At 29.2% G+C, this 26702-nt stretch overlaps 5 protein-coding genes and 1 non-coding gene across 6 annotated transcripts; all 6 read left to right on the forward strand.

The window, feature by feature from the left end:
* The first annotated feature begins 4373 nt into the window (after positions 1–4373).
* Positions 4374–7392, forward strand: DECOY (decoy). Its single transcript, XM_016324302.3, has 7 exons — positions 4374–4551; positions 5043–5189; positions 5724–5789; positions 5867–5941; positions 6390–6519; positions 6590–6715; positions 6874–7392. The coding sequence occupies exons 2-7, from the start codon at positions 5044–5046 to the stop codon at positions 7015–7017; spliced, it is 687 nt and encodes a 228-aa protein (XP_016179788.1). The 5' UTR covers positions 4374–4551; position 5043; the 3' UTR covers positions 7018–7392.
* Positions 7393–9649: 2257 nt separating this feature from the next.
* Positions 9650–11664, forward strand: WRKY43 (WRKY DNA-binding protein 43). Its single transcript, XM_016324322.3, has 2 exons — positions 9650–10158; positions 11426–11664. The coding sequence occupies exons 1-2, from the start codon at positions 9650–9652 to the stop codon at positions 11601–11603; spliced, it is 687 nt and encodes a 228-aa protein (XP_016179808.1). The 3' UTR covers positions 11604–11664.
* A 1858-nt stretch (positions 11665–13522) lies between these two features.
* Positions 13523–15407, forward strand: LOC107622459 (desiccation protectant protein Lea14 homolog). The gene is made up of 2 exons (XM_016324358.3): positions 13523–13831; positions 14857–15407. The coding sequence occupies exons 1-2, from the start codon at positions 13626–13628 to the stop codon at positions 15116–15118; spliced, it is 468 nt and encodes a 155-aa protein (XP_016179844.1). The 5' UTR covers positions 13523–13625; the 3' UTR covers positions 15119–15407.
* Positions 15408–15611: 204 nt separating this feature from the next.
* On the forward strand, positions 15612–15684 carry TRNAA-AGC (transfer RNA alanine (anticodon AGC)). Its single transcript has one exon. It is a non-coding gene; the product is annotated as a tRNA-Ala (tRNA).
* Positions 15685–18099: 2415 nt separating this feature from the next.
* LOC107628113 (Late embryogenesis abundant (LEA) hydroxyproline-rich glycoprotein family) lies at positions 18100–19037 on the forward strand. Its single transcript, XM_016330921.3, has one exon. The coding sequence runs from the start codon at positions 18198–18200 to the stop codon at positions 18858–18860; it is 663 nt and encodes a 220-aa protein (XP_016186407.1). The 5' UTR covers positions 18100–18197; the 3' UTR covers positions 18861–19037.
* Positions 19038–25543: 6506 nt separating this feature from the next.
* Positions 25544–26433, forward strand: LOC107622508 (RING-H2 finger protein ATL67). Its single transcript, XM_016324435.3, has one exon. It carries the CDS (start codon positions 25688–25690, stop codon positions 26291–26293), a length of 606 nt encoding a protein of 201 aa, XP_016179921.2. The 5' UTR covers positions 25544–25687; the 3' UTR covers positions 26294–26433.
* The last annotated feature ends 269 nt before the right edge of the window (positions 26434–26702 follow it).

Consider the following 26702-nt stretch of genomic DNA (forward strand, 5'->3'; position numbering starts at 1 on the left):
TCTTACAATGATGCTTTGGCTAATATTTGTGAACATGTCTCCTTGATTGATGGTATTACACCCACTCACAAAGTCCTAGGATATGAACGTGCTCAGTTGTACCGAATTATCAACCACATCATACTTCCTCAAAGTGGTTCATATCAAAGGGTTTCCTACACTGACACTCTTGTTTTATATGCCCTTCTCACCAAAACAGAAATTTCATTTGCATATTTGATGGTTAGATACATGTTCGACTCTGTTAGGAGTGAGAAAGACAAAGTACTTCCTTATGGCATGTTTCTAACTTGCATATTTGAGTATTTTGGTGTTGACTTGACCAATGAGGATTATCAAAATAGACATTCATATCTAAAGGGAGGTGGTGCAGTGAAACAGCATAAAGGACCTACTCGATCTGAAAGAGTGGTTCTATATGATGATGATGAAGAGTTCATTCCTGAGGACTCTCCTCCTCCTTCCACTGAGGGTACTTCCATCTCTATTGGCCAAAAATCTGCTCTGCTGAATGTTGTCAAGGATGTTGTTTATGAAGTTCATTGATAATCTTAACCAAGATGAAGATCCTGCCACTGATGTTGAAGAGAAAGCTAATTCAGAGGGGACCGGTTCTGATGCCTAGATTTGTCTCATGAATTTGGTACTGCCTGCTCTTGTTTTGTCTCATGAAAAATGTTTCTTTTGCTTTTCTAGACCTAGTTTTTCTTTGTATTGGATGACTGTAATAACTCTGACTATTGCCACACTTAGTTTTAATTTATTTTTTTACTCTGCTCTAACAATTTCTTGCAAGATTTAAGTTGCTATTTTTGTTGATCTTGCTTACTATCCGCCCTTGATGACAAAAGAGGGAGTGAATGGAAATGGGATAAGTAGCATTTACATGTGAATTCAATTGTGATCTTTTGATCTCTTGATTGCTGCTACTGTTTTCTGTGTTTTAAAACTGATGGTGACAAAATGGTTTGGAAATGGTTTTGCATTTGATTTTTCCTTTGGCATGTATATTGGAACTTGATGTCTTGTTTTTTGTTGCTGACATGACATCTTGCATTGAACTCCTTTAGTCAAAGATGAATTATATGCAGATCCTTTTAGTACTATTTATAAGTATAATGTAAACAATAACAAAAAAGGGAGAGCATAAATTTAGGGGGAGCTACTCTTGAAAAGAAAAGGGAGAGCAATACAAAAACAAGCAACATTATTCAAAGGAAAGTTTCCTAATTTTTCAAAAATTCAATTCTTTTTTTATTAATGTTTTATCATATTTGTCATCAATGGTTGCAATGTAGTGAACTTGATCGATGAGTTTTCTTAATCAAGTGTAAAAAGGTGTCAAGCAAGTCTTTGAGGTAACTTAAAATAATTCAAATTTCAAAGTAGTGGAGTGCCCACCTAGCTTTGTTTTAATTCATCTTTTTAAATTCTTGTTTGAATGATGAAGCAAGTTATTAAAAGAAAATAGCAACAAATTTATTTTATTTTTTTAAAAGAAGATTTTTCTGCACACTATGGTAATAAAACTATGAGTAATGCTACACATTTAGATCTTTTTATGAATTAGTCTAACTAAATTAAAAAATAAAACTTAAATTAATGCTAGTTATAACTGCTTTTTATGATGTTAAATAAACTTGATTAATAAAAAGACTTAAATATATGGCATTTTTCTAAAATAATTTAAGGTTCATAGACATTGGTTCCCGCCAAAATTAGTTGGCCAAAAGACAAAGGCAATTGACTCAGAGTCTCCGTGGTAACATTAAAAAAATTGTTAGTGTGAAATGTCTTGCAGGCTCTTAATTATAACACTATACTTTTTAGTTTTTAATTGCTATTGTTAATTGTTATTTTGGAATGTGCAACGTTATTGCATAAAACCTTTAATCGTATCCTAACAAATTTTTGAAAGACGCGTGGAAAGTTCCACCCAACTTTTGAAGGACCAATGGAATTATAGTCTGTATGGAAAATTTTTTGTTAAAAATCATATGATTCATGAGCTGTTTATGGTTCATATTCATAATAAAATAATGATGCTGATGCTGCAATGTTAACTTTCTTAATACTGATTAATTAAGGATTTAAGGTCTAGTTTTTCTTTTCTTATTCCCTTTGAAAATTGTTTCTAACAAACATGACTTCTATTTATTTATCTATTAGTAATATATTAAAAAAATTAAAAATTGTTAAATTAAAAAATTAACTAAATTAATTAGTGATGAAAAATATTATTTAATTGGACAAAATAAATAATTAAATATTGATTGTTTATAATTATATGAAGCTAATTATTTATTGTTATAGGTCAAAATCAAATCAATACTGCAGCCCAAATTGAATAGAAAATAAAACAAGGCCGATGCCCAAAAGGAAACAAAGATAAGAAATCAAAACGGGCCAAATGAAGTGGTCTAATCCAAGCCCGATTTGATATTCAGCAAGCAAATTCCCTCTCACTTGCTTTCACCAACTCAATGTACACTTTTGTCTGCATTGGTCAGAACTCAAAAAAAGTGAAAGAAAGCTTCTTCCTTAAGATAATCATCAGAGAAGCAAGAAAGAGAAAGACTAAACTTGAAAGGCAGAAGTCTAATCAACCATTTCAAAGCAAATCAAGTTTAGGTAAAGGTTAAAGGTAACCCATTTTCTTATACATACATCAGATCTTCTTCTCTTCATCTTCAACGTTCTGCCTATCCATTATGAGATACATAGGAAAGATGTTATCTGTTCTTCACTGCTGTAAATCCACGGTCTCAAACATATCTTGGGGACCAAGTTGGTTTTCAAAGGTTGAGATAAGGTTTTACCATTGGAAACATTTGGTTATGATGACTTGTGGCTTTCGGTCAACCAAGGAGGTCAGAAGCAAAGTCCCTAATTTGAGTAAAAATGGAAGAAAGTGAACGGCTGGGTTGGTGAAGTACAAAGCTCAAGAAGTTGATCTAGGAAGAGCAAATAAGCAATATGCAAGGAGATAAAAGAGGTTTGTTGTTCATTCAGAAGCCAAGGAGAGAAAATCAGAGTTTGGTAAGTTGTATTATGTGAAGAGTTCCTGAAAAAGTTCCTCTACTTGGATAATGCTTTCTTTCAAAGAAAAATCTAGAGTTATTTTCAGATTTCTTTAGGTAAGTTTGTGTCTTGTATCCAGTACCAGTGAGGTACCCCTTTCTTAGTTGGGTTAGCACTAAGAGTGAAGAGTTAGGATTAGCATAGCCAATGTCAAGTTAGGTTAGAACTTGAGTGTGAAAGGATTGTGTCAATCTTGTGAAATTGGTGTATGTAATGCTTTTAACTATAGTGGAAATTCCTCCATTGTTGTGGAGGAGACTGGATGTAGGTTGCATAGCACAAGGCAACCGAACCAGGATACATGCTGGTGTTAGCTTCTCTCTTCTCTGCAATATTCTGTTTTCTGATATTCATGAGACAAAAATAAATTGTCTCATAAATTTTTCTCTGCTGAGTTCAAACAAAATCAGAATTTAAAGTTTGCGTTAAGGGATAATTTCTGTAACTAAAAGAAAGACATAGATTCAACCCCCCTTCTCTAAGCCTACCACAATCTTCAAAGATAAGATAGTCTCTAAATATTTACCCACATATGGGTCAGTTAAATATTTTGTAGAATGGTTAAGGAAAAACATTCAAAAAATCAAGAAAGAGGGTAAAGAGATGCAGGACGAGTTAATAAGCAGTTTGGGGTTTCTATGTTAGTTAGTGTGGAAGAGCAGAAATCAGTATGTGTTTCAAAATATAAGAATTAATCCAAAATCAACAATTATCAGAGTAGTTATCCCAAAATCAGAATTCAAGAAGGTCAAAGATAAAGTTTATACAGAACAGAGTAAGAGAGAGAAACAGAAGAGTTACCTGGATAGCACCTCCCAAAGACTGGTTGAAAATTAACATTGATGCATCCTTTTGCAACCAGACAGGAAGAGCAGCAACCGCAACTGTTGTAAGAGTCAGTGATCACTAGTTCAATAACAAAAATTATGATAAATTCCAATTTGTCAACTGAAGCCTATGCTTTCAGGGAGGCATTAATTATGGTGCAAAATCTGTAATTGGACAAATCATTAATAGAAACAGATTGTCAAGTTCTTGCTCAAGCTTTAAAATAAAAAAGTTAAATAGAAAATTGATGCAATTATCAGAGATATCCAGGATTTGATTAATGAAGTTCCAGAAATAAGGATAACATGGTTCCAAGAGAAGGAAACAAATTAGGGGAGGGAAGTGAAGTTTGAAACGCAGCCTGAAGCCGGGTCGGGTTCTGCTGCTGTGTTGTTTGGGCCTGGGCCAGGTTGTTGGCCCGTTTCCCTGACAAAAAAAGCAAAAAAAAAAAAACCGGGTCTTGAGAGGAAAAACCAAAAAGAGGAAAACTGTGTAGAACTCTGGAGAGGGTGAAGTCACAGTGAGTTCCCAATTTGCATTGCTCCTCGCTCTTGTTCCATTCATTGCACTTTGTAGAACGAAAGCTACCTCATTTCTGATCTCTCCTCACTTTCCTCGAATCGAAGATACTTTTGGGGTCAGGTAAAAATGCTCTTTTTCTTTTTCTTCTAACGTTGTTTTTGTAGCTTCGGTTTTACTATTGGGTAGTGTTGTTATCTGCTTCGTTGTTGTTGTTTTATTTATTTTTGTTGGAATTTCTAAATAAGCTGAAAGGAATCAAATGGGGTTGCATACTGAAGTGAAATGTGATCTCTTGTGTAGTTTTGGTGTTGATATGGAATATGCACACAAACTGTTTGCTTGTTTTCCTCAGTGAAAGGAGGAGGAGTTCAACCTTTTTTTTTTTGGTGAATTTAGTGAGCAGTTGTGTTATTCTTCCTTTTTTAGAGTTTCGGTTCAATTGTTGTTCTGTTTTACTTTGATATTAGTGTATATGTTGAAACCATGTAGCTGGACTTTAGAATTTCTATCAAAGAGTGCAATGTGTCTCTCTCAAGCTCCTTGCCTTTTTTTATTGATTAATGCTGTGCTTATTTGTTGAGTGATGTTGGCTATGTTGTGCGTACATCCAGGATGAGGATGTCATTGATTCGGCCTCTGTTGGCAAGGCGAGGTTTCAGCACAAGCTCTGAAAAACTTGTTGCTTCTGTGCTCTTTGAGAGGCTGCCAGTGGTCATTCCCAAAGTCGACCCTGTAGTTTATGCATTTCAGGAATTTTCGTGAGTCTCAATTTCCATTGGTTTCTATAATTTTGTGCTGTTTGAGTATGAAAACAAAGAGAGGAAAAATAATTTTGTTTTATGTTACGGAATTTATTAATATAAGTTTTAAGTCACAATATTTATGTCACTGTGGGAGGGATTTAAAGGAGGACGAACCATAAGCTGAAGTGATGACATGGGATCTCCTAATCTGTGTGAGTTGGGTGTTGTGCAAAGTAGGTGAAAGATAAAGTATCCTCTTGGTGTTTGTCCATTGTTTGTAGTATTTTCATATAATTCTTAATCCTAATATTTAAATACTCTAATCTTTGTTGGATTCTTTTTTGGATCCCCATTCTGTCTTATCATCCGTGTTGAATTCTTGTGTGCCCAAACTATAAGAAATTATTGGAAACAATTAATAAATGGTATAAATTATGTCTTTAAATATTGTTCCTTTCGTCTGACCTATTGTTTATTAATTATCTTGCTGATATTTTGGTTGTAGCTTGTCATGTTTTCTATATTTATTTTTCAATTTTGGATTTTTAGATTTCGATGGCGCCAACAATTTCAACGCAGATATCCTGATGAATTTCTAGACAAATCTAATGCTAGGTATGTGTACTTAGGATTTATGTATTCCATTTTCGTTTTCTTTTCACATACTCATGTTAGAATTATGTTACTTCCAGGGGCAAAGGTGATTATCAGATTGACTACGTGCCAGCACCACGAATCACCGAAGCTGACAAAACGAATGATCGAAAGTATGCACCAATTTGAGTAGACCCCCTATGATATTACAAATTCTGTATTCCAATTATTTTTTAATATATGTAGGAAAGATGAACTAAGACTGCATTAAAGATGCCAACAATTACTATTTCTCTTATGAAATATGTACTTGGTTCTTCTCTTGTCCTCATCTTGGGAGTGATCAAATTTTCCGTATTCACTTGGTTTCTATTTTCAATTGCTTTCTGGCAGTATTGGTAATTGAATGAGTTTAGCTATGAGTAGTTTCGCTAGGCCAATCCAATGCTTGGCTAGGTAATATTCAGATACTAAAATTTGAAAGCTTTAGGATAGATAGAAGCTTATTCAGGCCTTTTGCTTGTGCTTGTAAATTTTGGGTTAGAACTGCTTGAATTTTTCTTCAGACATTATTGCTTAGTTATACATATTCTCATACAGTCTTACTGCTTGTTGCTATAGGTCATTACAAAGAGCTCTTGACCGAAGACTTTACCTTCTTCTCTTCGGTAATACATATGGGGCTCCAAGTGGGAAGCCTGTGTGGCATTTTCCGGAGAAAGTTTATGAATCAGAGGAGAACATGCGCAAGGTGAACTTTGGCTTTAGTATCCTTATTTTGTTTTCTTCTTTCCTCTCCTAATTTTTGAAATTTTTTGCAGTGTGCTGAAACTGCATTGAAATCAATCATAGGGGATCTTTCTCATACATATTTTGTTGGAAATGCTCCAATGGGTCATATGGTTGTTCAGCCTACAGAAGACACATCTAAATCCACCCCTTTTAAGGTATACTATTAGAAGCTTGACATGTTTCAATACGTCGGCATACGAGAGCATTTTCTTGAACCTTCTGAATCTAGCTTCTGGAGTGCTTATATCTGTTCTCTCCATGTGGATTTCAATTAAACTTGCTCATTCTTTTTTTAACTGAAATCTTTTTTCAGAGATTCTTTTTCAAGTCACAAGTAATCGCGAAAAACAAGTTCAACATTGGAAAATGCGAGGATTTTGTTTGGGTGACAAAGGATGAATTGTTGGAGTACTTTCCAGAGCAAGCCGAGTTTTTAAACAAGATGATCCTCAGCTAATTACAGCAGAGGACGGTTGTTTCATTAGGATAATTGCAAATTAGTTCATACAATGCTGCAGGACCCTGAAAGATTATCAAGCTAACATATAGTTTATGGTCAAAATAGAAGTTTATTCTTGTTTTGGAGATTTATGAGTTTATGGTGCTCAAATGCTATTGTTTTGGATCTCTTCTTTCCTTTTATTTTCTACCCCTTTTTTCATCTGTATTTTCTGCCAGTTTTGCTGTAATAAATGAGTTGCCTTTGTGATCTAGTGTTAGAATGTGTTGCCCTATTTTGTTGAGAGTCTCTCTGGGTATCATCACATCTTTATCAGTTCACCAACTTTGTGCCTCTTTTGGGATTTAAAAAATTAGCACTTTTTCCCTGTCATGCTAGGAAGCTTCAACCATTTCTTAGGGCTATCTTGATTTAAAAAAAAAGTATTTTGCTATTTCCAAATATTTGGTTTTATCTTTCTATAAACTTATGTTAGAAGAAAATTTGCATTGCATTTGTAATATTTTGATACCATACTACTGTAAATGTCACAATTATGTTCATACCTAGAATTTAGGGCTTAAATAATAACTATAAAAATACTACTCAGTATACTAAAATTCAATTGCCAGTCAAATTAATTATTAGGTATTTATGTATATTTATACATATTGATTTATATTTTTTTAACTAAATAATTAACTTTCTATAGGTAATTGCTGATTGATTGTTGATTTTTATATACGCATAAAGTAAATAAATAAATAAATATTGAAGTAACCAACTTGAGTTGGTCGAGTGGTTAGTTCACTCGTCCGCTTAAATAAGTGTTGGGGGTTTAAATCCCGCCTTGTACATGTAGTAATCCATTGACCAGCAGCAGACCTTTAAATAGAACTCAAATCTACGACAATTTAGTTATTGATCTGTCGGGTTGGGAGATACTGTCTGCAACCAAAAGAAAATATATATTAAAGTATCAAGTGTTGAAAAAGAGTGCCGAATTCCTAATGCAGTTTGCACTTTGCACGTGTATTTAAATTCAAGATTAACTTGAATGTTGTTAAGCCACTACAGAAATTACAATTGTGAATATTCATCATCTCAAAAAAAAAATTTCAAAGAAAAATTGTGTGTCAAAGCATATATGGTCAGTCAAACCCACGTTTTACCGGTTGGTAAACATTATAACTACATAATTTAATTATGTGAGAGGAAATTGGAGGACAGAATTAATGTGTTCCAAACAAGAAATGTTTGTTCTGGTGAGTTAAAAAAGTGAGACGAAATTAAGGACACCAAACTATATAACCCAAAAAAAAAAAGAGTACACCCATCTCTTTTAAAATTTGGTACAATTTAATCTATAATTTATTTCTCAAAAAAATATTGACCTTTCATGATAATAATATATTTAATAATCTTATATTTTGTAAAATATAATACTAAATGGGAGTTCTCATGTAGTGGAATAAAAAATTCTTAGAGAAATAATATTATTGAGCAAAGAAAATATGACATGTAGAAAGATTTTGTTATTTAATTAAACAGAGTATACTTATAAGTGTAATTTTTTTTTTTTTTTCAAAAAAATGAATGGTTCTCAATTCTCTAGTACTTATGGTGAGTTCCCTATATCTTGCACCCAATTCTAAATCCACCAACTAAATTTCAACTACTTTCTGTTGAACTGCCATCTAAGTACACACAATAACGCTCTTATGACAATGGTGACGTGACCAACATACATACCCTTAGTTATCGTTCGTTATCCCCAATGAATAATGCTCTTACCTTATTATTAATCGATTTAATATAGTTTTAATAAATTGTCAATTAAATTTTTATTTTTTTTTACTTATATTCTTATATTATGTCAAATTTTGTAAGTAAATTTTTACTACGACAAAAATGTTAAAATTTATGGAATATTCTATTAAATTATACAGAATATTCAGTCTAGTGTTATGTATATTTGTTTGAAAAAGTATATAGAACCAACTTTAAATCAGCCAAGAATGAGACAACTTAATTAATTATAAATATAATAATTTGTTTTGTTTATTTATAATTTAAAATATTGGTTATTAAATGTTTCACCACATTCAAATTAGGAGGAGATATGTTCAATATCATTGTAACGTGAATCACGGAAATTGATTTAATTAGCTTCCGTCTCTTCACCCTCCTTCCGACCTTCTCTCTTCAAATGTCTAAAACATGATAAATCAGAAAATAGATTCAGAACCATCCAATTTACAAAGAAAAAAAAAACATTCTAATACCTAACATAAGCACCATCCATATAGAGGTTTTTGGATTCACTCAAAGATATTTGGCTGATTTTTAGCTGAAACCATCTTAATTTCTTAATATTATTGTATTTGTTTTGTTTAATAGAAGACTTAATTACAAAATCTAATATAATATAAAAATTTAATAAAAAAAATATAAAAATTAATAGAATAATTAAATCTTATTAATCTAATGTTTCTATATATTGTACACGTACACATACATGCGTGTACCTTTATATGTATAATAAGTTGGCTGCCCTACCATTTCTACCTTCCACCACCCTTAATTAATCTCCTTTATATTAATCTTAACCCTAAAACATTCCCATCTTTCCATTCCCATCATTGTTCAAATGGAAAACCAAGATCCTTCACCACCACAATTGTTGCTACCACCACCACAACAAGATCATCATCACTCTCATAATGATAATAATATTCATGACGAGTCTCAATATAATCCATTGTTCTTCTTGCCACCACCACCTTCTCCTTCTTCCTCCATCATGATGATGCAAAACCCTTTGGTGCAAGAAAATATTGATTGGGTTAGTTTCCTCTCTAATGGAGAAAACAACAACTTGTTTATTGGAGATAATCATAATACCAATAAAGAAACAACAATGGAATGTGCTTCTTCTTTTTATGCTTCTACTTCTACCTCTACTACTTCTATGCCGTCTCTGATGACTGAGGTTCATCAGAGCGGCGAGGACGAGAAAAAGAAAGGAGGAAGATTGATGAAGAAGAAGACGAAGCCGAGGTTTGCATTTCAAACAAGAAGTGTGGATGATATTCTTGATGATGGTTACCGATGGAGAAAATATGGACAGAAAGCTGTGAAGAACAGCATGTATCCAAGGTACGTACGTAGTATAAAACAAAATTAATAATAATAAAAAAATATAAGTAGACAATGAAAATACTAAATAATGTGAACAATGTATACATTGGATGTTCATTTCACTAGGTATACGGATGATTATTCTAATATTAAGATTTAGATGGGTAATTTGGAGATGTCATGTGTTTTTATTTGATTGGTGGTTGTTCATGTTGTTCAAAAAAGTCATTGATTACCTAACATAACCCTAATAATAATAATATGCCATGTTCTTTAATTTGTCGTTGAAAGCATGAATCTCTAACATTAGACAATATTAAGAAAAATAAAAATGTTATTTGTGTACTAAAATCAGCTACTAATAAAATCAGTCATCAATGTATTTATGTGTTAATACATAATTTAATTTATTTTTAATATATATTTATATTTTAACATATATTTTATACTAATAACTTATTTTTGTAACTAATTTTAATGTACACGTAACATAATTATAAAAAAATTTATAACAAAAATAAGTTAATAAAAATTTAGTATATCATCCAAAAATTGAAAAATTGTACTATGTTCAAAATTTAAAAGCTAGATATTTAAATTTTATATTGAATAAATTTTTATTATTTTCTCATATCTACTATATATATTATACAATATTAATAAAGAGGATTTAAGAATATAATCACTTTTTGGTGTCTAACTTAGCTTTAATTTTAGAAATAATATTCTATTTTTTTAAAACAAAACAGTTATTTATTTGATATCTTTTCTTTTTTTTTTTTATTTAACTTTTTTCAGTTGTATACAACAACATAAATTTCAAAACTTGTCTATTGAATAATGATGAGCTTCAAAAAGTAAAATAAAAAAAAATGAAATGAATTGACATATAGGTATGACATTAAACTGGACAAGAGGGCACCAATAATGTAAAAAATTATATATATATATATATATATATATATATATATATATATATATATATATATATATATATATATTTGACGGTATATAAATATTAAACTATTCTCTCATCCAAATATCCAATTGTTTAGTTTTGACAATGATTAAAAAAAATTATTTACGTCTATATCAGACTTGGAAGCTGTGTGACTTGAGATTCTTTGGCATCAATGATAAAGGATTATATAACTAAGATGAAATATGATGAGAAAAAACACAATTATGTAATGTTTAGTTTGATAATAATAAATCAATCAATCACTCATATTCTCATATAATTTTTTTTGTTACAAAACATGGATGATGGGGCAATGAATTAAAGAAGCTACTACCGGTGCACTCATCATACATGCAATGTGAAGAAACAAGTTCAAAGGTTGTCCAAAGACACAAGCATAGTGGTGACAACTTATGAGGGAATTCATAATCACCCATGTGAGAAGCTCATGGAAACCCTAACTCCTCTTCTCAAGCAAATGCAATTTCTAGCTAGCTTCTAATAATAAAGTATAAAGTTCTAACGGTGACATTACTGAAGCTTCTCTATATCTTCTTAGCAACATGCACATGTAATTTATTTAATTAGTTTTAGTTTATATATATGTATCTCTAAATCTCTAATTATGTAATTTTCCAACAATAAGTACAAATTATACACATTACAAGTTGATTTTTATACTTTTTATGTACCCTAGCCCTTGAATATAATTAATGTTACTGAAACTCTAGGCACACAAAATGTTTATTGTTACTTATTTGATAATTTTCAATTTATAATAAGAGGAATGCTGGGCCAGCAACTTTTGTGATCTGTAGTCATTAAATAGCTATCAACGATGATTTTAATGGTGTGAGATTGGTGTGAGATTTTATTTAATGACTCTTTTTTTTTTGCTGATTACATACTGGCCAAAATTTAACAAAGTTGCTGGCTCCCTAGACTATATAGTGTAAAAGATCGTAGCTTCTTCTTTCATATGATACATACATTGTACCATGAATATATCAACTTGGTTAATTTATTCTTGGTGGATTTCGTTTTTCTTAATTATATACTTTCAATATATATATTGAAGCATAAATAAATAAATAAATAAATAAAAGTAGTCTACATTGATGTCTAGTTGAACAAATTAAATCAGGCTTGTTTGAGATAAATCCAAGGCTATTTGTAAAGAGGTGAAGTTCTTGATGTAAAATCTAAGAATAGTATTAGGAGGAACCACCACTAAAACTAATAAAATTGAAACTTAATTCATTGGGGAAAAAGAAAAAAAAAAACTCTTAATCTACCAAAAATCAATATTAGTTGATAAAATATTCTAAAATATTTTTATTTTTCTAAATTCTGAACATTTTAATCAAATATTTACTATTTTTTTAAAATTAAAGGTCATAGGTAGGTGTATGTAATTTTCTTCAATAGTAGTTAAATTATTAGTGCTATAATTTCTAAGAGTCAAAATTTGATTGTTTATTCATAGTAATATACATGAATATAGATATATAAAGTTACAAGTTAAAGAATATTTAAAAAAAAAAAAGCCAAAGAGAAGAGAAAAAGGAAGCTGATGGATTACTCTTGTTTTATGGTCCAAGAACTTAAATAATTCTTTTTCGAAAATAACAATATATAAAAATATCATATAAATATTTTTTAGAAAATTATATAAAATCAACTCCAAATCAGTCAAAAATGGAACAACTTAATTAATTATAAATATAGTAATTAATTTTATTTATTTATAATTTAAAATATTAGTTATTAAATGTTTTACCACATTCAAATTAGGAGGAGATACGTTCAGTATTATTACAACGTGAATCATGGAAACTGATTCAATTAGCTTCCGTCTCTTCGCCCTCATTCTCTCTCCAAATGCCTAAAACATAACAAATCAGAAAATAGATTCAGAACCATTCAATTTACAAAGAAAAGAAACATTCTAATTTCTAGCATAAATACCATCCACGTAGAGATTTTGGATTCACCCAGAGACATTTAACTGGTTTTTGGCGAAAACCATCTTGATTTTCTAGCATTATTGATTTTTTTTTGTATATTTTTCTAATATTTTGTATTTTAATATTATGAATATTTGATAAAAAAAAATAATTAAAAATTATATTTTAATATTTAAAAAATATAAATATATATAATACAATTATCACTGATCATCATTATTTTTATGCTGATGAAGCAAAGAATAATGCATGGTGAGTTTAACTTTAACACCTCATTTATTTTCACCCACACACTTGCATGCAATCAGAGATATTCATGTAAATGTCTCATACCGTGCATGACAAGGACCCTTCCCGCTTTCAACACGTGTCCATCACGTGTCGGCATAGCATAACGAAAACCCACACGTGTCAGTATCAGCAACATCGCATAGTTATAGGATCAAGATCAGTAAGCCTCATCCACTCCTATTAAAAACAAGAACCCATATTGAAGATGAATGAGAGTTAATTAGTTCTTGTTTGTTTCAATTCATAGTTTGTTGTTATTATTGAAAATGGCTCAGTTATTGGATAAAGCGAAGAACTTTGCAGCGGAGAAGATGAGTGATGTGGCGAAGCCTGAGGCGCATGTAACTGACGTGGACTTCAAGCGCGTGAGCAAGGATCACATTGAGTATTTGGCCAAAGTCTCTGTTCAGAATCCTTACTCTGCTTCTATCCCTATTTGTGAGATCAAATACTCTTTCAAAAGTGCTTCAAGGTATTTTTCATTATTCTTCATCTCATGTTTTTTTTTTTCTTCTTAGCTTCATTCTTAACTAACAGATGAATTATCTCTACCAATAGTTGTCAAATGAATATGAATCTATGTATATGCTATATGAATGTAATAGGTTTGTTAAGTATGGATTTTAATTACATGTTAATTGAGAACAACAATTTTTTTTTTAATTTTAATTGCAAATTTTTTACTCTAAAGAGAGAATAAGTTTTTTTTATTTTATTTTAAAAGAACTTATTCTCTAAAGAGTTATTCATATATTGAATCAATTGTGATAAAATATATTTATATCAAAAATAAAAAATTAATTATTATATTTTAAAATACAATAATAGGAGTGTAAATTACCTAACCGAACTGAATCGCAAAATCGAGCCGAAATTTACAACAATAGAAAAAATCAATTTTTTTATTTTTAATTTTTTTCGAATTAAACTGATCGGTTTGGTTCGGTTTTCGGTTGGATTCGGTAAAAACCGATCCGAACTGAAGAAGTGGCTTAGTAATGATTTGAAATGAAAATTTTAGACTTAACAATTGTTTTATGTTCAGTTGTTAGAATGAATTGAAATTGTATTGAATTTGAATGTAATGTTATTTCAGTTTATTGATTGTTTTGAATATTATTTTATTGAGATTAATTTTCTATTAGTTATGATTTAAAAACCAAAGAATCAACCGAATCAAATCATTTTTGGTTCGGTTTGATTCGGTCGTTGCACAGACAACAAATCGATTAATTGGTACTCTATGAAAACCGAACCGATTGGTTCGGTTGGTTTTTAGTCTAAAATCGAACCAAACTGAACCGATAACATCCCTAACAATATATATCAATGATATTGATTTAAATGAGTTAAATAATATATATACAAAAATTTATAGTGTTTGATTTGATAGTTAATTTAATTCATGCACATAATATTTTTTATATCAAATTCAGTTGATGTTGCTTTTTTTTTTCCCTGAAAATTGAATTTAATTCGATATGGTTGAAATTAAAGGGAGATAGCAACAGGGAGAATACCAGACCCAGGATCACTGAAGGGTAAAGACACAACAATGGTGGATGTGCCAGTGAAGGTACCTTACAATGTATTGATGAGCTTAGCCAAGGACGTTGGTGCTGATTGGGACATAGATTACCAATTGGACATTGGTCTTGTTATTGATCTTCCAGTCATTGGAAACTTCACTATTCCTCTCTCTCACAATGGAGAGGTCAAGCTTCCATCCCTCACTAGCATGTTCAGCAAAGAAAATTAATCAAAAATAATAATAATTTATTATAACAATTAATAAATATTAAATAAGTTAAGTTTTATTTTTTATTTTTTATTTTTGTCTCTGTAGTATTATAGGAAAGTTTAATGTTTTTTTTTAATTTAAATTAGTGTTGGGACACATGTACATGTGCAATTGTGCATGCATAGTGCGTGCATATGCTTGTAAGTAGTAGTGCTAGTTTGTTCCATACATGTGTGTATCTATGATTGTACGCATATATAGTATATGCTTTTGAATAATTATATTATACAAGAGGCGTCTTGTAATAGTATTCTCTTCGTAGCTTCAAGCAGGTTGATCTATTGGATGGAAGATTCTTGTGATTTTCATGGTTGTGTTGGTGTACAAGTTACTAAGAGAAGAGTATGCGTTGAACTAAAAGTTTCAATTGAATTATAAAATAATTTACACGACAGAAACAAATAAGCAAAAGTAAGAATGATAAAACTAAAGTAAGACTTAATAACAGAAAGGGGATGTAGCTCAGATGGTAGAGCGCTCGCTTAGCATGCGAGAGGTACGGGGATCGATACCCCGCATCTCCACCAAAAAAAAAGTTTTTTTTTTTTAATTTTTTTTCTTTCCCAGTGATCAGTTTATTCGTTTGAATGTGACAATCAATTTGTACTCGGTTATGGAATTTATAATATAAAAAAAAGAGAGAGAATCTGTGTCAAATTTAAAAATGACAATAGTTCTGGTAAACTCGTCATTTCAATCTTAATTTTGACAGTGGACACTTTAAATTAATCATAATTTGGACTAATGGAGTTTTGATTTTGAAGTAGAATATATCTCTGACCCATCATGACTAGAGGTTGAACAAATTTTCCAATTTTTTCTGTTCATGATTATTTTCTTAGTCATGTACAATGTGTTCATGCAACTTCTTTTGTGTGCCGCATACACCATATTTATTATAATATAATCCCATCACATTCATCTTTCATTGTTTTCTTCGTTTTAGCCTTTCTTATTGTAGTTCTTATTTTTCTTGAAATAAAAAATCATCAAGGTTCCATTGCCTTTAATTTCCATCTTAAAAGTGTGCCTTTTGGCATGAGTTGACTCTTATTATGAGAAAGTCTAAGACATCAGTAATTTTTGTATTTTGTGACCAACATTTAACTATCAAAAGAAAAGTGAGTAATTTCTCACCATTGAATTTAATCTCACACCATTAAAAATACTATTGATGACTAATTGATAGTTACAAAACACAAAAATTTTTCTAATAGTTAATTAGGAATGCAAATTTATCAACGCGGTAATGGCCACCTTCTAGAAGTGTATGTGATCCATTAATTTGTTCAGACATACAATGGAAAATATATAAGCCAAGGTTCTACAGAAATTAATTAGTACATCACCGCTATCTTATTTCATGTCCCTGTCTTAGGCTTGTAGCACAATCTATATATCTATTTGTTGTAAATATCGAGCAAAAAAAAAAATTAATTAAAAAAATTTAGTTATTCACTTGTCGAATTAAAAGATGACATGAGAGAAAAAAATTAGCGTTACACTAGAAAATAAATAGCCTTTTCTTTATTTATTTAGATAATTGAACAAGATGTATAATACAGCCTTTTTTTTTCAACAATACTATAGAAATTTAAATTCTATAAGGTGAGATAATTTTATCGTTTCGGCCAATAAAATTTAAAATAAAAAGGATTTGCAAAAGTTCTATTAAATCCAAAGGAAAATTATTCTTTTCTTTTCTCGTGTTTAAAATTATAGATGTATGATGTTGTTACTCTTGCTTTGTATATTTATTTGTACCTTCTGCTACACTTACAAAATAGGTACCAAACTAAGCTACTTATAATTCACTCTAAACCTTGTTGGTAGTGATATTATACTTCATATGAAATTCTATTGAATAATCTTATAATTTACATGTAGATAACAGAAACAATTTGTTTCCATATGCAAATGCCCACGTGTAATAATAATACTAGCTAGTACTAGTGCTATTTATTCAAGGCACAAAACAAAGTGTATTAAAGTATTGGCACAAATGACAAAACAACATTATGTAATAATAAGACCGTGTCCAAATAGCGTAAACATAAATAAAAACAGGCAATGTTGTTTACATGTTTTTAATTAATTTTCTTTTTAATTTAATTAGAAAGTCTTTATTTTATTATCCGATCCCTTACTAACTTCAAATATATAGTTGCAATTTTACACTTGACTAGATATGAGCTGTCGCAGATGTATTATGAAGAAAGAAAAGAATGTAATATTTTTTGTATAGTACGATAAATTATTCATATATTTATAGGGTTTAATTTTGATGCACTGACAATATGAAACGTTTTACACAGTTGTATAATTACAACTGTTTTTTTGAATAGTCATTTATGCAATCAATGTAAAAAATAATTATTTTTACTAATATGGTATTATATAATTGAACGTACGTGTAAAGCGGTTTTACACTGACAGTGCATCAAAAATTAAATTCATATTTATATGCTAAAATAAATATTTAAATTAAATTTTTATTATTATTAAAAAATTGGTCAATTAAAATATAAAAAACGTTTCATGCCAATAAATTATAGCTTAAATTGTATAGTCTCTTCATACTGATTTAAGAGATTGTGAGTTCGAGTCTTCTATCTTTGGTAAAAATAAAAAAATAAAAAAACGTTTCAGTAAAAGTTGATTAAGCAATTTTATGCAATTTATTTTTAAAAGTGCCACAATCTGTGAAAAATAAATGTTCTCTTTTTAATTACACTTATTTTTAGATAATGAAATATTTAAGATACCGCATTGCTTTTCTTAATGCATCCACATTCCTTCTTTCTTTTTCATTCTTCTTAAAAAGGTCAAAGAGTATAAAGCAAATTTCAAATCAAATTAATTAACATGAGTCACATGCTTGTGTGACCAAAAAGAAAGGGAAAATAAACACAACTACTATAAATATTCAAACTAAGTAACAAACAAAAATAATTCAAAATCCAACCACATCTTCATCAATTTCTCCATTCACTTCTTCCCTTTATCAAAACCTCGTCAAAACCTCATCAAATCAACCATGGCAGAAATTGATCAAGTTAGACCCTTAGCCCCATCAAGAGACCAACAAAGTAGTAGTGATGATGAAGAAGCTCTCATCAAAACCAAACATCTTAGGAGAATCAAATTATGTGGATGTGTAAGTGCAATTTCTTTCTTAATATTTGTAATAGTAAGTGTGATTTTATCATTCACAGTTTTTAAGGCCAAAGATCCCATAGTTACAACTAATAATATCACACTCACAAACCTAGACTTTAGTGTAAATGTAAATCCAATGACTCCTAGTGTAAAGGTTAATATGTCTCTTTTAATAGACATGTCTATTAAGAATCCTAATTCAGCATCCTTCAAATTTCGTAATGCAACCACGGCCATCAGCTACCGTGGGGTGGCCGTGGCCGAGGTGAAGAATCCGCCGGGGATTGCTAAGGCCAGACGGACATTTAGGATGAATGTCACGGCGGATGTGTTGGCCGACCGGCTCGCTACTAGGCCGGAATTGTTTTCGGATGTTATGTCTGGACACATGACCTTAAACACCTACACAGAGATTTCAGGGCGTGTTAAGGTTTTGGTAATTAAGAAACATGCTGAGATTAAGATGAATTGCACTGTGAATGTTGATTTTTCAAGTAAGCAAGTTCAGGACATGAATTGCAAACGTAAGGTGAAAATTTAGACATTGTTTGAATTTTTGTTGTAATAATTGTTCTTCAATATATCTTCTCTTTATTTATTTATAGCTGAGTTTGTTTAGAGTGTTTTATTTTTGCTCTGCTTTTCTAGGCCTAAATTTATGTAATAATAGAAATTAATATAATTATTCTAGATTATACATCATATATACATATTCCAATTATCCCGTTTGTTTTACATAAACATGGTACAAAATAATCTAGTTATGATTTTCTTCTGTTAATTTTTGCATATAAATTTCATTAATTAGTAAATTGTACCTTCTTCTGCATATGAGCTATAAGGCCACGTTTGGATATAACAAAAGGATAGAGATATTAAAATTAATATTTTTATATTTTGTTTGACAATAAACTAAATATAAAAAAAATTATGCAAATTTAATTTACTTTCATTTTTTTCAGTTTCCACACAAAATTTAAAAAAATATATAATAATAAAAAATATAATTATGAAGAATCAATAAAAATAATGAAAAAATAAATTAAAAAATAAATTATAATTTTACTAGTGTCTATATATATTCTTTCTGTTAAGATTAACATAAAATACACTAATTTAAAATCTCAAAATACACTAATTCTAAATATAATTTTATATCTTTATATTTTTATTTCAATCTCTTATGTTTATAAACAATCAGAACCTTAGCTACTAGAGCAATAAAAGATTAACTTGAATATCAATTTTTATTAGGCAAAAACAATTGACCATGAGTGTAAGACTAATAAGTAATAACACATGCATGGTGCATAAGACTATAACCAAAACACAAAAACAAGATATAATAAAGACAAGATGACTCAAAACACAATCTCTAACCAAATTATCATCGTTCCTTTGAGACATATAATAAATTTGTTATCAATTTTAAATTTGAGTTTATTTGTTTAATTTAGGAATGAGTTTAGGGTTTATGTTGATCACTTTGTTATTTAATAAGTTATAATTGTGATCGCTTTTAGTTAGAGTTACAATAAATTTATTCACACCTAGTACATCAACTACTTGAATGAATAATGGATTATTTCCAACCTCATCATTATCTTTGTTGAAAAAAAAATCCTATTTATTTCCAACTCAAAATTCGGAATAATATATTCCTTCAATTCAAATTCAATATTGCCGTGGACAAATGGGTATTCTATAATCTAGCTATAAAATTACAAAAAAATGTTCGTTACATAAATATTTTACGACAAAATAGTTAAACTTTTTTATAAATATAAAAAATAGTCATTATTGCATCTTTTATTTTATACATATCTTAATTATAAACATAACTTTACTTTAATCATATTATTTATGACATTTTTAGTATTTATTATTTTATACAGCAAACTTAATTTCAAAAAGACTATTTATCCTTCTCTCATTAAATATGGGGTAAAAATAATTTAGTTAATAGTTGGTAGTTGGTCCAATAAAATATAGATATGCACATAAATTTTCTTAATTCACACATTAAATGAGTCGAAGGCAAATCCTACTAGTATATATATGAACTTATCATTTTTATGAGATAAATAATCATAAAAAGTTTTTTTTTTTAATGACCGGTTAAAATTTTCAGTTTATTGAATTAAAAAATGAAAAATATATATTTTTTAATTTAGAATATATTTTTCAATGTATTGATGATTTTTTCCATTTACTTAAAAAAAAAAAAAAAAACTTAGCGGAAAAGATTTAGGATGATTTTAGTTGAAAACTTGTTATCAATAAATATCATAGTTTGGCAGATTTTGGAATTACATTACGGTCGGGTCCAGAGGTTATTAGTAAGGTTATTTATTTTTGTGTTCTGAACAAGACTGGATAGAGATATTTCACCTAACATCCTTCCAAATCACAATATTCACCATACATAATCTTAATCTCCCTCTCTCTCGAATACTTTCATACCTTCAATTTTGCAGATAGATAAAAATATAATATTAAAAAAAATATTATGTTACTAATTAGGATATATAGCATATACAATTAACGTTTACTAGTCCACTTAAATAGTATATAAAATTAACTTTTACTAGTTCGCTTAAGCAAGTATCGAGAGTTTGAATCATGTGTTGTGCATATAGTAACTTATTGATCAATGACAAAATCTTTAAATAGAATTTTGATTTACAATAAATCAGTCTTTAACTTATTATGCTGAAGAATACTCTCTCTCTCTCTCTCTATATATATATATATATATAGCATATATTAGGTATTAGAAAGTTGTGTAGATATATATGAAACACGAACATTTTGCTGAGTTTCTGTGTTCGCGTGTCGGACACATTTCGGACACGGTACTCACCGACACTCGTTCGACATGCGTGTCTACTATATCCAACCGTATTTTAATAAAAAATAAAAAAATTTACTCCGGACACACTTAAATACCATCACGTGTTAGCGTATCCAATCTTATTCTTAACATATATTTTTGAAATAAATTTAGATATAGTATATATTATTATTTATTAAAACAAAAAAAATATTTTAAATACTTGATATATATAATTAAAATAAGATATTAAAAAATTTTAAAAATTAATTTATATTTTAATATCAATAAAAAATCAAAATATCATTATGATTTATCTAAAAAATACTTTATATTTTATATGTACGTGTATCTCCGTGTCTTATAAGATTTTAAAATTTGCGTGTTGGCGTATTTCGTGTCCCGTGTCCGTGCATCATAAGTAGATATATATTGTAGATTACTTCTTACTTGTCTTTTTTATTTCTTGGTTAATATACCTATCATCTTATATAATTAATGTTACAAGAATACTAGAGAATTATCGAAATTTATTATTTTTTGTTATTAATTAGTATTATTATTTAAAAGTGTATAATAAATTATATTATTAAATTGCTAGACTAAAAAAATTAATTAATGGATCAGTTATACATAATGAAATCTTACTTCCAAAATTATATGCCATTAAAAAAATTTGATAATACATCTAACAGTTTTGTATTTTCTTTTATGAGTTACACTACCATTTTGCTCGTTAGAAGGCTCTAACCTTAATTACCCAAGTGATTTATTGGATAACTGACTTTATCTACAAAAAAATATATACCGTATATACCATGTAAGAACAAAATATGAAAATACAGATAAAAGTAAAACAGAGGAGGATGGAGTCATGGAGACACAAATTAAAGGCACAAATTTGACACAAAATAAAAACTCTCTTTTTCTACCTATAGTCCATATGACATTTAAGAAAAGTGGGCACCTTCTACATATAATACTCAAATCCTCTGAAATCTGAACTGTTCTTACTCAAATCATCATACACATTAAACGGCATGCATGCACTATAATTAAGCATAAAAATAGAAAAAGAAATTGATACTACATACTAATATATACTATACTACTATAAACTATGAAGAATAACTAACTAAATCACTAAATGCATGCATTTATTATTATGCAACTACATATGCGAGTTAAGTGCTTGCAATTTATGGTGCCAACAAAAGTACATGCATGAATTGAGAAGCTCTAAACTCGTGTAATGTAATCATCAAAATGTCATAGACATGCATGATATATCGGGATTAATTAAGCTACTAATAAGTATTGTGCTTATAGAGTTTATTAAACTTTTACATGTAAAAATAGGAATTCACTTTAATAAAGATACTAAAAATGTCTTTTTTTTTAAGACGTTTATATATGTTATGTTATTATTGGATATTTTTATTAAACTAGTTAATAATTTATTTTTTTTTAAATCAGAACAAAATCGGTTTATTATAGCAATAATAATAAATCCAATTGTTTGCATTATAATTATTAGACCTGATTTGATCCGATCGAATTACACGATCTAAATCGAATATCTTTCAATTTTTTGATAAAAAGATAAATATATCCCTGATTTTTTGTTTTGTGAACATTTAAATCCCTAAAAATTTAAAAATACAATTAAATATCTAAACAAAATGAGTTTATTGTTATTGTTATAAAAAAATTGGTTTTATTCTAATTTATTAAAAAAATTTAAAATAATTGGTTCATTAATACGTCCAATAATAATGCAAAACATAAGTATCTTTACAAAAAGACGTTTTAAGCATCTTTATAGGAGCATCTCCCGTAAAAATATTACGACAACTATATATGTTACTACATGTTATCTATATATTAAAAATTAATTATTTGAGTAAAATATATATTAAAATATAAATATATATATATTATATACAAATATATAATAATTAATAATTTTTAGTATATATATAATATTTTTATTTAAATTTTTTAAAATATTTATTAATAAAAAAACTAGAATATCAATAATTTTTAAACAAATAACCGTAATAAATACTTTATGAATTGCCAACTGTAACAAACTGGGATGTGGTGTGAATACGTGATTGACTCTAGAAGATATGTGATTCATGAGATAGAAAAATATCAAAATTATGGGCTTCGGTATATATATATCTGTGTGTTTATATGTTTTAATATATTATTGATTGGAACGTATTTATTGTAGTTTCTGAGCTTTTAAATCTTCTTCGATCCAAGATTCAATGAATATCAATTATACAGATATGTTTGAATGTGAAATACTGTTACTCTGTTACATGATAAACCAACCAATAACTTAGGCAAAATAGAAGATACGCATATATGATTCAAATATAATTTAAGTAGTTTGGGTCGTGAATTAAGTGGTTTTATTTGGTCCAAAAGAAAAGTCTGGAACAACTAGCACGAAATATTAATTTTAAATTGGTCCCTCCAATTTTTACTCCATGATGAGTCAATTTGTTTAATAACATGTCATGTGATAGTTCATGTTATACATACATCAATCTTTTGTTAATTATGAATTTAATTTTTTATCTATTGACAACATAAAAAAAATTTACACAAATATTATTCAATAATACATTTAATTTTTAAATTTATCAGTTAAAAATATTTAAATTTTAGAGAATAAGTCAATTTTTGGATCTATATATGCAAGTTGAAAGAATTTTTGGAGAGATGCATGTATAAGAAAGGAAGGGGCGAAGGGCAAATGATCTTTAAAATTTCATATAAACCCTAGTTAACATAAAGAGTGTAAAGGTGCAATGATAAAAATACATTTTAAAATGTTTTTGTAATATTAACCGAGATTTTATGAAAAAATTGTAACTAATTTAGGAACTTCATTAAAATATTAAATTTTAAAATGTAAGAACTTATTAATTATGATAAATTTTTAAAAATAAAGACTAATTAAATAATCTAACTTAAATAAATCTTATTAAATAATAGTTTAAAACTATGATACCCAGGCATTTGACACGAACACGATACGATACGACACAACACATAGACACACGAATTTAAAATTCTTATAAGACACGGAAACATAACATATATATAAAATATAAAATATTTTTTTAAGATAAATTGTAATGATATTTTAGTATTTTATTGATATGAAAATATAAATTAAATTTGTTATTATTTTTATATCTTTTTTTATTATATAAAGTATTTAAAATATTTTTATTTTAATAATTAATAATATTTTTGTTAATACTCAATTTAATTCTTAAAATTTAAGGTCGGATTCAATTTGATCTTCAAAATTTCAATAGACTCAAATTGGATCCCGAAATTTATAATCGTAACTCGTATTAATCCTTGAGTTGATTTCCATTAAGATTTGATACATTAACTTATTGTAATTTGAATTCTTTGCTCTAGTTCTACGTGATCAAGACCTATTAGAACTTTTAGAAGTTTGAGTGCTGCTCCAAAGCCTCATATTTTTCAAATTGAACTTGTTATTGTCGTCTTCGTAAGAATGTTAAGAAGTGTGTCAAATTTTAGGAGATCTAATAGATCTCAATCATATAAAAGTATGAAACTTAGGTGAGGAGTCTAAATCATGGCAAGTTAATATGCAAAATTAACACACCCTTCACAAAAATTAGTTCAAGGGTGGTCACAAATTACTATTATAAATTTTAGGGTCCAAATTAAGTTAATTGTAATTTTAGGAATCAATTTGAATTCGACCTCAAATTTCAAGAACCAAATTGAGTATTAACTCAATAATATATACTATTTTTAAACTCATTTCAATAATATATATTAAAAATATAGCTGGACATGCTAATATATAATGATATTTAAGTGTGTTCAAATGTATCTGGTAAAATTTTTTTTATTTTTTTATTAAGATACAATTGGATACAAAAAATACACATGTCAAACACATATTATTAAAAATCGTATCTGAAATGTATCTAACACGTGAATACAATAAATTAAAAAAGTGTGCAAACTTTATATATAGATTTAAAATATTTAACAGTAATATTAAAGAGACAAAAAAATAAAAAAATTTATTTTATTTAATATTTATAAATACTAAATAAAATAAATTCAGACAAATTTTAGTTAATTTATTTTAGATACCAAACATTTTCGAATACTTAGTTTAATTGCATCAAAATTCAACTAATTGGATAAAAGACCACACACATCTAATAAATTAAAAAGATTGATAAATATACACTTGAATCCACTATAGCAACACATATAATGCACCTATATGTGCAAAGGCAAATCATGATCTAAAAATTTAATGCAAGGTTGCTCCATGAAAACAACCTTCTCTTAAATGCTTCATCTAACGCTTCCACCCACCCCACTCCCCCACTTCACCATTCTCCTTCCATCACCCAAATTCTCTTCCTTCTCCTTCCACAAATGGATTATTCCCCTTTTTACCCCTCTCTTTTTCCTTCTATCCCTTCTTCTTCTTCTCCTCTTCCTCCTCCCCCATGTCCTCTTTCTTTTCCTCTCCTCCACCGCCTCCACTGCCACCACCACCACCATCCGCCGCCGCCGCCGCCTACGTCACCAACCTCGGATTCGGTTACTCCATAGCCATAGCACTCGGCTTCCTCTTCCTCCTCTCCACAATCATCCTCTCTTCCTACCTCTGCTGCCGCGCTCTCCGCCACAACAACGACAACAATAACCGCCGCAGGAACCAAAACGACGGTGTCGTTTTGCCGCGTGTCATTTTCGTAGCTGAGAACGACGTTGAAAATAACCAGCCTGGTGGAGGAAACGACAGCGCCGTTTTGGGTCTGGACCAGATCGTAATTAACTCGTACCCTAAGTTTCAGTTTAACGGCAACAACGACGTCGATGTTGACAGCGTGTGTTCGATTTGTTTGTGTGAGTACAAGGATTCGGAGATGCTGAGGATGATGCCGGAGTGTCACCACTGCTTCCACGTGTCATGTCTTGATTCGTGGCTCAAGCTTAATGGTTCTTGCCCTGTTTGCCGGAACTCTCCGATGCCGACGCCGCTACCCACGCCGCTGCAGGAGGTGGTGCCGCTCTCTCTCTATGCCGCTGATAGGAGGGGAAGGAGTTGAGTTGAGTTGAGTTGACTTTTTTTTATTTAACAAAAAAAAAAAAAAAAACTTTACTTGAAACTATGTTTAGTAAGTATTTTAGTATAAAAATTAGAATTTAATTTTAATATACGGAATATTTTTACACGTGCAATCAATAAAAATAATTATTTTTTTTATTGATCGTGTGAATAATTATTTAAAGGGTAAAGTATATTTTTTGTCTTTAAAGTTTGACAAAAGTTTCAAAAATATCCATAAGTTTTATTTTGTTTCATTTTTGTCCCAAAAATTTTCGATTTGCATCAAATATACGGTTAATTTTTCAAAAAATTTAAGACCAATTCAACAACAATTTCATAAGAACAACCCTCAATACAAGCAAATCAAACATAATTTTTATACATTATTGTTAAATTGGTCTTAAATT

The sequence above is a fragment of the Arachis ipaensis genome, chromosome B2 (assembly GCF_059453495.1).
Source record: "Arachis ipaensis isolate K30076 ecotype BB chromosome B2, ASM5945349v1, whole genome shotgun sequence".
Taxonomy (NCBI): domain Eukaryota; kingdom Viridiplantae; phylum Streptophyta; class Magnoliopsida; order Fabales; family Fabaceae; genus Arachis; species Arachis ipaensis.

Coding starts and splice junctions, on each gene's coding strand:
- DECOY (XM_016324302.3), top strand. CDS start 5,044: ATGAGGATGTCATTGATTCGGCCTCTGTTGGCAAGGCGAGGTTTCAGC. Junction 5,190..5,723: donor TATGCATTTCAGGAATTTTC/GTGAGTCTCAAT, acceptor TTGGATTTTTAG/ATTTCGATGGCGCCAACAAT. Junction 5,942..6,389: donor GACAAAACGAATGATCGAAA/GTATGCACCAAT, acceptor TTGTTGCTATAG/GTCATTACAAAGAGCTCTTG.
- WRKY43 (XM_016324322.3), top strand. CDS start 9,650: ATGGAAAACCAAGATCCTTCACCACCACAATTGTTGCTACCACCACCA. Junction 10,159..11,425: donor AAGAACAGCATGTATCCAAG/GTACGTACGTAG, acceptor AATGAATTAAAG/AAGCTACTACCGGTGCACTC.
- LOC107622459 (XM_016324358.3), top strand. CDS start 13,626: ATGGCTCAGTTATTGGATAAAGCGAAGAACTTTGCAGCGGAGAAGATG. Junction 13,832..14,856: donor TCTTTCAAAAGTGCTTCAAG/GTATTTTTCATT, acceptor TTGAAATTAAAG/GGAGATAGCAACAGGGAGAA.
- LOC107628113 (XM_016330921.3), top strand. CDS start 18,198: ATGGCAGAAATTGATCAAGTTAGACCCTTAGCCCCATCAAGAGACCAA.
- LOC107622508 (XM_016324435.3), top strand. CDS start 25,688: ATGTCCTCTTTCTTTTCCTCTCCTCCACCGCCTCCACTGCCACCACCA.